The sequence below is a fragment of the Ictalurus punctatus genome, chromosome 20 (genome assembly GCF_001660625.3).
Source record: "Ictalurus punctatus breed USDA103 chromosome 20, Coco_2.0, whole genome shotgun sequence".
Classification (NCBI taxonomy): Eukaryota; Metazoa; Chordata; class Actinopteri; order Siluriformes; family Ictaluridae; genus Ictalurus; species Ictalurus punctatus.
In genome coordinates, this window is record NC_030435.2 from 24,690,227 (window position 1) to 24,700,226 (window position 10,000).

Here is a 10,000-nt window from a genome sequence, read left to right on the forward strand (position 1 = left end):
CTCATACTTAACAAATTTTTTTATGTTTGTATAAATTGTGTACATTGTAATCTATACCATCTCTGTGATTACAGGGATTACCAGGACCTCCAGGCGAGAAGGGAGAGACGGGTGACGTCGGTGCAATGGTGAGTATCAGACCCTCTTCACTAAAGTTAATTACTTATCAGTTGCTAATGTTTTATGGATTGTTGTGGGCTTATTTTTTGTTCTCGGTTTGTAACAGGGTCCTCCTGGTCCTCCAGGTCCCAGAGGTCCTCAGGGTTCCAGTGGAGCCGATGTGAGTGTTTCAGTTCCACACGTCCACCTGCACGTGTTCCTGATATAAACTACTGACTGTGGAATATCTCGCTAATTACCGTAAGATTTCACAGCGATGTGGTGTTTTTATTTACAGGGTGCTCAGGGACCTCCCGGTGGTATCGGCTCTATGGGAGGAAACGGAGAAAAGGTCAGAATTATTCTGTTTAAGGCTGGACAACTGAGATCTGATATACACTAACACACTAACACACTGACACACTAACACACTGATACACTAACACAGTGATACACTAACACAGTGATACACTAACACACTGATACACTAACACACTGATACACTAACACACTGATACACTAACACACTGATACACTAACACACTGATACACAAACACACTGATACACTAACACACTGATACACTAACACACTGATACACTAACACACTAACACACTGATACACTAACACACTGATACACTAACACACTGATACACTAACACACTGATACACTAACACACTGATACACTAACACACTGATACACTAACACACTAAACACTAACACACTGATACACTAACACACTGATACACTAACACAGTGATACACTAACACACTGATACACTAACACACTGATACACAAACACACTAACACACTAACACACTGATACACAAACACACTGATACACTAACACAGTGATTACACTAACACACTGATACACTAACACACTGATACACTAACACACTGATACACTAACACACTGATACACTAACACACTGACACACAAACACACTGATACACTAACACACGTGATACACTAACACATGATACACTAACACACTGATACACTAACACACTGATACGACAACACACTGATACACTAACACACTAACAACTAACACACTGATACACTAACACACTGATACACTAACACACTGATACACTAACACACTGATACACTAACACACTGACACTGATACACTAACACACTGATACACTAAACACTGATTACACAACACATGACTACACTAACACACTGATACACTAACACAGTGATACACTAACACACTGATACACTAACACACTAACACACTGATACACTAACACACTGATACACTAACACACTGATACACTAACACACTGATACACTAACACACTGATACACAAACACACTGATACACTAACACAGTGATACACTAACACACTGATACACAAACACACTGATACACAAACACACTGATACACTAACACACTGATACACTAACACACTGATACACAAACACACTGATACACTAACACAGTGATACACTAACACACTGATACACTAACACACTAACACACTGATACACTAACACACTGATACACAAACACACTGATACACTAACACACTGATACACTAACACACTGATACACAAACACACTGATACACAAACACACTGATACACTAACACACTGATACACTAACACACTGATACACAAACACACTGATACACTAACACAGTGATACACTAACACACTGATACACTAACACACTAACACACTGATACACTAACACACTGATACACAAACACACTGATACACTAACACACTGATACACTAACACACTGATACACTAACACACTGATACACAAACACACTGATACACTAACACACTGATACACTAACACACTGATACACTAACACACTGATACACAAACACACTGATACACTAACACAGTGATACACTAACACACTGATACACTAACACACTGATACACTAACACACTGATACACTAACACACTGATACACTAACACAGTGATACACTAACACACTGATACACTAACACACTGATACACTAACACACTGATACACAAACACACTGATACACTAACACACTAACACACTAACACACTGATACACTAACACACTGATACACTAACACACTGACACACAAACACACTGATACACTAACACACTGATACACTAACACACTGATACACTAACACACTGACACACTAACACACTGATACACTGACACACTGACACACTGATACACAAACACACTGATACACTAACACAGTGATACACTAACACACTGATACACTAACACACTGATACACTAACACACTGATACACTAACACACTGACACACAAACACACTGATACACTAACACAGTGATACACTAACACACTGATACACTAACACACTAACACACTGATACACTAACACACTGATACACTAACACACTGATACACAAACACAGTGATACACTAACACACTGATACACTAACACACTGACACACTGACACACTGATACACTGACACACTGATACACTAACACACTGATACACTAACACACTGATACACTAACACACTGACACACTAACACACTGATACACTAACACACTGATACACTAACACACTGATACACTAACACACTGATACACTAACACACTGATACACTAACACACTGATACACTAACACACTAACACACTGATACACTAACACACTGATACACTAACACACTGATACACAAACACACTGATACACTAACACAGTGATACACTAACACACTGATACACTAACACACTGATACACTAACACACTGATACACTAACACACTGATACACTAACACACTGATACACTAACACACTGATACACTAACACACTGATACACTGACACACTGACACACTGACACACTGATACACTGACACACTGACACACTGATACACAAACACACTGATACACTAACACAGTGATACACTAACACAGTGATACACTAACACACTGATACACAAACACACTGATACACTAACACACTGATACACTAACACACTGATACACTAACACACTGATACACTAACACACTGATACACAAACACAGTGATACACTAACACACTGATACACTAACACACTGATACACAAACACACTGATACACTAACACACTGATACACAAACACACTGATACACTAACACACTGATACACTAACACACTGATACACTAACACACTGATACACTAACACACTGATACACTAACACACTGATACACTAACACACTGATACACAAACACACTGATACACTAACACACTGATACACTAACACACTGATACACTAACACACTGATACACTAACACACTGATACACAAACACACTGATACACTAACACACTGATACACTAACACACTGATACACTAACACACTGATACACTAACACACTGATACACTAACACACTGATATGTACAACATGTGAACATCAGTTCCTCTCCATGAGCACTGGAGATATTTCTGTAAAGCCTCACAGATAATCTGACTATTTTTAGGGTGAGACGGGTGACGCGGGAAACCCAGGACCTCCTGGAGAGACCGGTTCAATGGTAAGTGTGTGTGTGTGTGTGTGTGTGTGTGTGTGTGTGTGTGTGTGTGCTTATGAAATGAATCACACATGAATATAATTGACAGTAAGGGAACATAACGGCGAGGATTGTTATTAGATTATTATTAATACTCGTTGTTATTAGCATTAGCTTTATATTATTACAGTATATTCATTATACTTTAATCTCAACATTTTTAAAACTAAATATTTAAATGTGAAGTAATAAGAGCTCACAGAGCCGTACAATCAAGTAGCAAAAATGTGATAATAAAAAATAATAGAAAGCACAAGGATCAAATAAAAGTAAAAAGAACACGTGTAAGGGGAAGATATACAAATACAAATATATACAAATACATATATATATATAAATATATATATATACAAATATATAATATATACAAATATATAATATATACAAATACATAATATATATACAAATACATAATATATACAAATATATAATATATATACAAATACGTAATATATACAAATACATAATATATACAAATACAAATACATAATAAAATGAAATAAATTCACTACAAATAAAATCATTCAAAGAATTTTAAGATGAAAAGTATGTGGTGGAAAATAATAATCGAAAGAACAGCAGCAACAGTAAAACTAATAAGAATAATAATTATTAGTATTTATTTTGCATTGTAATATTTTTTTATTTTGTATATGTGTTTTATTTATATATATATATATATATATTTACTTTTATTCATTTCATTATGTGCATTTATTTACTAATGGTTTAAATATATTAATTAAAGCAGATCAGCAGTATGAATGTGACGGTGATGATGTGGTTTTAGGGTCCAAAAGGTGAAGTGGGTGAGAAAGGAGAGACGGGACCACCCGGAGCTGCCGGACCCGCAGGACCACGAGGACCCCCTGGAGATGACGGTCCTAAAGGAAACCTTGTGAGTCAGAATAGACGACACTGACTCGACACTGACGCAACACTGACTCAACACTGACTCTGATCTTTCTTATCCTAGGGACCTGCTGGCTTTCCTGGAGACCCAGGTCCTCCTGGTGAGCCTGGCGCTGGTGTAAGTTGAATAATAAAACAATCAAAATGTTGAATAAAGGCAGTAGAGATGATCTCACACACACGGAGGAGTGAATCGAATTGAATAATGTGTATTGCCGGTGTGTGTTAGATCCGTGTTTGCTGAGTGAGTAGAATGTAAAGTGTTGTGTGTTTCACAGGGACTCGATGGTCTTCCTGGAGATAAAGGAGAGGACGGAGAAGCCGGTCAGCAGGTACGTCAGGTTTCTTTATACGGTCACGTTAACTGTGGAAGAAACTTCTCTAAACAATTCTAGGATGCTGTGTAATAAGAAGTGATTATAGGATGCAGTGATGTGTGTGTGTGTGTGTGTGTGTGTGTGTGTGTGTGTGTGTGTGTGTGTGTGTGTGTGTGTGTGTGTGTGTGTACAGGGACCCCCGGGTCCATCAGGTGAAGCCGGACCTCCTGGACCTCCAGGAAAGAGAGTGAGTCACTGATACACACTGAATCTCCTTTAAATCATTCACAGACCTGAGTTTAAAACAGGAAGTGGATTTTTGTTGTTTACAGATTCTCTTAAACGGTGAAAAAAATTATAAATAGATTTTTCTACTTAAACAGAGAAATCAATATATATATATATATTTTAGAATAGATGCATTGGTTTGTGCTGTAAGGTAGAAAGAAAATATTTTAACTCACTGTAAAAATAAAATGCTTAAAATAAGTTACTGATTATACAGAAATAACAGCACAGTTAAAGACTGAAATAAAAAGATGAATCAGATTTTATTAGTGTTTATTATTATTTCACTTTAATATCTCTGTGTGTCTGTGATTCAGGGCTCGCTCGGACGGACAGGACCCGAGGGCAAGCAGGGAGAAAAAGGTTCTAAGGTGAAACCCGAACACGGAATATAAATGTTCTCACGCTGAATCTGTTCATTATAGTGTGTGTGTGTGTGTGTGTGTGTGTGTGTGTGTGTGTGTGTGTGTGTGTGTGTGTGTGGAGTATAATTATCAGCCACAATGATGTATTTTCTTTCCTCTGTCCTGCAGGGTGAAGCCGGAGCTGAAGGACCAGCTGGGAAAACCGGGCCTGTTGGACCTCAAGGGCCTCCTGGAAAGTCCGGTGCTGAGGGTCTGAGAGGAATTCCCGGACCTGTGGTAAGTTTCCTGTTGGCTCAGGGCAATAAATCAGAATATTTCTAAATCTAAATGCTTTTTAAACACTTATGACATCATTACAGGGTGAACAAGGACTTCCTGGTGCAGGGGGTAAAGACGGCCCGCCGGGTCCACTGGTAAGAGACACGTTTATACGTGTTCATGTCATAACCATCTCCAGAATTAGGGATTTGTTATTATTGTTATTATTATTCTTATTGTTATTGTTGGATGTAAATTAACACTCATTACTTTAGTGTTTAGTGAAAGACTTCATATTATAAATAAATTAAAAGAGGGGTTTGTTTTCTATATTTGTTCCTGTGATCATGTGACCATCTCCTGTGGTTAGGGTCCTCCTGGGCTCCCCGGGTTGAAAGGTGATCCCGGTTTTAAAGGCGAAAAGGTAAAACATATCAAATGAAACACAAAGAAGAGCATATATGAATGTTTTTGTCAGTTCACAGACGATGCATATCTATAAATAAAGGATTTACAAAATACATCTATAGAATAATGTACAAAGTTACGCACAGGTGTACAGTTTTGTGTTTAATTCCAATTCCCAAGAGAAAATACAGTATATATAATATATCTATATAACGTATAACTAAACGAATGAATATATATATATATATATATATATATATATATATATATATATATATATATATGTATGTGTGTGTGTGTGTGTGTGTGTGTGTAATCAGTTGAATAAAGTAAGTTGATCAAACGTTTGAATAAACATTTTATAAATGAAAGCCAACACGTGGTCGATGTTGACGGTGTGTGTTAAGTGTGTCGTGTTAACCTCTTAAGGTGTGTGTGTGGTCTTCAGGGTCATCCTGGTCTGATTGGTCTGATCGGGCCTCCAGGTGAACCAGGTGAGAAAGGAGATCGAGGTTTACCTGGAGTTCAGGGACTATCCGGAGGTAAAGGTGATGGTGTAAGTAAATACATCACACACACACACACACACACACACACACACACACACACACATTCGAGTTAATCACAGACTTGCCTCTGGCTGGTTTTGAATACTCCTGTTATTTCCCTGATCTCAGGGTGGTGTCGGTTCTTCCGGTCCTGTTGGTCCTCCTGGACCTCCTGGTATTCCTGTAAGTTTTATTATCTCTGGTACTGCACTGTACTATTCTCTTATTGATATCATTAGTATTTGATCATGTGACTGAAACCGGTTTTCTCTCCTGCACGCCCTCTATAAGGGAACACAAGGACAAAAAGGATCCAAAGGAGCGAATGTGAGTCCTGAGCCTGATTGCATCACTTTACCTTAAACCTGTAGATCAGAATATGTTTATACTCTATAACTCTAAATCCTGTCTGCTTCTAACCTGATATATGATTCATATAAATATAGCTCTGTATTTCTGCCTAGCTACAGTCATAAACCTTCTGTATACATTATACAAACAATCATTAGATGCAGCACTGACACTCACACACACACTTCAGCTTTAAATTCAGATCTTTTCTTCAGTGTAAGTAAGTTTATCTCTTGTGCATGTGCGTGTGTGTTTACAGTAATAATAATAATAATAAATCTTGTTTTTAAAGGGTCCAGCGGGTCAGAAAGGAGACCCGGGTTTGATCGGCCCTCCTGGACCTCCTGTAAGTCTCTCGTAATTGCATCGTTTATATGATTTGTGATGTGTTCCAGGTAAAATAACGTGTTTAAGGACGGGACAGTATTTAAACCGATTGCTGAACAAGAGCACCGATCACGAAAGCGTTACTGGACTGTAGATGTATTGATGAATATGTAATCGTGGTTATTTTAGGGTCCTCCAGGTGACATGATCCAGTCGCTGCCCATTCAGATGTCCAAGAAGGCGAAGCGTTCTTCAGACGTCCAGGCCGACGAGGCCGTGATGGATTACGGTTTGGAGGGAATGGAGGGAATGGAGGGAATGGACGAAGTCTACGGCTCCCTCAATAACCTGAAGCTGGACATCGAACGTATGAAGTTCCCTCTGGGCACGCAGGACAATCCGGCCCGGACCTGTAAAGACCTGCATCTCAGCCAGCCCGACTTCCCCGACGGTGCGACACTTAAACTTACAAAACAAACTTTATAGACGAATATCAGACGAGGGACGGGACGAGTTCTTCCTCTGACAGTACAGCATGACGAGAGATTCTCAGATTCACTGCAGCACGAGTCCTTAAACCCTTCATGTGGTAATAAATGTCTGTGAAGAACATCTTCGGTGTCTAACATGAGCTTTTGTGTTTCAGGTGAATATTGGATCGATCCTAACATGGGCTGTAAGGGAGACTCCTTTAAGGTTTACTGTAACTTTACAGCAGCAGGAGAGACGTGTATCTATCCTGATAAGAAGTCCGCAGGGGTGAGTCATTTATCCCTAGAACACACTGTAATGGGTAAGCTCAGTTTGCGCTCACTGTGTGATAAACGCTTGCTGGGTTTTTCCCGTCTAAACAGGTTAGAATATCCAACTGGCCGAAAGAGTCTCCAGGGACGTGGTTTAGCGAGTTCAAGCGCGGTAAAATCGTAAGTCTCGGGTTAAAACCTCTTCCTGCTGCATGTTAGGACACGGGTGTGACTTCTCTGGAAGATCTTGTCTGCACTGTTATTAGTATAAGAGCAGGTGGACGGACACCAGCGTCAGCGTATCTCTCTAACGTTCCTCACTTTAACAGCTCTCATACGTGGACATCGAGGAGAACTCCATCACCGGCGTCCAGATGACGTTCCTGAAGTTGCTGAGTTCTGCAGCGAGACAGAACTTCACCTACATCTGCCACCAATCCGTCGCCTGGTTCGACGCTAAAGCCGACAACTACAACAAGGCTCTGCGCTTCCTCGGCTCCAACGACGAAGAAATGTCACACGACAACAACCCCTTCATCAAGGCCGTGTACGACGCCTGCTCGGTAAGGTCATCAGCGCCGGGTCACTACAGCACCTGTCCAAAATACATCATTACTGCTACTGATTCTCTGAATATCAAAATGCTTCCAAATTTTCACAAGCTGCTCAAATTCTCCTGATTTTCTGCCTCCAAAGCTCCAAAACAACCTTCTCATCCGAGGTTCTTTATTCCATCTGCTTTATGGGATGGAAGTGTGTGAAAGCAGGAAAAGCTAATGACACATCATGTGACATGGACGCTGCTTCTGATGAAATCTCCTCTCTTTATGTCTCTTCAGCAAAAGCAGGGCTATGCTAGAACCGTGCTGGAGATTAACACTCCGCGCATCGACCAGCTGCCCATCATCGACGTCATGCTGAATGATTTCGGAGATCCCAGCCAGAGATTCGGCTTCGAGGTCGGGCCTGTCTGCTTCCTCGGGTAACAGCCTTCCTTCAGCCTGGTCGTACTGGGACGCTTCGAGACGTGTGGACGGCTGCCACACACACACACACACACACACACACACACACACACTTTTGCTGGCTGATAAAGACTGTGTTATCATCATGGGAATGTTCAGCGCCCTTGTGGGGCCGACAAGACGAGACTGAAACCAGCAATCCGAGGACCAACGTGAAGAAAAGACATGAACTGGTGAATAACGGTGCACTTTCAAACTAAAAAAAAAAAACGAAATGGATTCCTCTGGGGTTTTTTCTGTTCCACCAACGCCACTTCTTTTCCCAGTTTTAATCCCACTATCAAATTAACTTCTAATCCTGATATTTTATTTCTAATCCCACTGATCATAGACCTCATCATAATCTTAATTCCTGTTTTAAACTTCCATCGTAAAACCAACTCCCTCAATTTAATCCCAGTATTTTATTCCAATTCCAATATTGGGAATTTATTTCCAGTCCCAGTCCTAATCTTAATCCCAATCCCACTTACCTTTGTTCCTTTTGTTTCTTTATTCTTCCTCCAGGTCTTTTGGTTCGCTCTTGATATATATATATATATATATATATATATATATATATATATATATATATATATATATATATATATATATATATATATATATAAATGAAATTTTACGGTGCTATAGAACGTGCATTTTTAAAATATATATATATATAAAACTGTAATTATAATTTTGTACAATAATGTCTTTTTGAGTCAGCTTTCCTGCAGAATCTTGCATGTCTTTAATCTGATGACGATACAGAGAGTTCTTCAGTCTGGATATCTATTTTTAACTTTAAAACAATTGTCCTG

The 10,000-nt window shown here is 39.4% G+C and overlaps 1 protein-coding gene across 1 annotated transcript in view; it reads left to right on the forward strand.

Annotated features, from left to right (window-relative positions):
• The window catches only part of col11a1b (collagen, type XI, alpha 1b), an 88,556-nt gene that overhangs the window by 77,906 nt on the left and 650 nt on the right, over positions 1-10,000 (forward strand). The window contains exons 47-67 of the mRNA XM_053673839.1: positions 75-128; positions 227-280; positions 398-451; positions 3,569-3,622; positions 4,449-4,556; positions 4,635-4,688; positions 4,849-4,902; positions 5,081-5,134; positions 5,493-5,546; positions 5,709-5,816; positions 5,900-5,953; positions 6,169-6,222; positions 6,655-6,762; positions 6,884-6,937; positions 7,046-7,081; positions 7,398-7,451; positions 7,622-7,883; positions 8,079-8,191; positions 8,287-8,355; positions 8,505-8,738; positions 9,015-10,000. The exon at positions 9,015-10,000 is cut by the window's right edge and continues 650 nt beyond it. Of these exons, the coding sequence (XP_053529814.1) occupies positions 75-128; positions 227-280; positions 398-451; positions 3,569-3,622; positions 4,449-4,556; positions 4,635-4,688; positions 4,849-4,902; positions 5,081-5,134; positions 5,493-5,546; positions 5,709-5,816; positions 5,900-5,953; positions 6,169-6,222; positions 6,655-6,762; positions 6,884-6,937; positions 7,046-7,081; positions 7,398-7,451; positions 7,622-7,883; positions 8,079-8,191; positions 8,287-8,355; positions 8,505-8,738; positions 9,015-9,161 (1,833 nt within the window). The 3' untranslated portion in view covers positions 9,162-10,000. The remainder of the gene's footprint in view (positions 1-74; positions 129-226; positions 281-397; positions 452-3,568; positions 3,623-4,448; positions 4,557-4,634; positions 4,689-4,848; positions 4,903-5,080; positions 5,135-5,492; positions 5,547-5,708; positions 5,817-5,899; positions 5,954-6,168; positions 6,223-6,654; positions 6,763-6,883; positions 6,938-7,045; positions 7,082-7,397; positions 7,452-7,621; positions 7,884-8,078; positions 8,192-8,286; positions 8,356-8,504; positions 8,739-9,014) is intronic.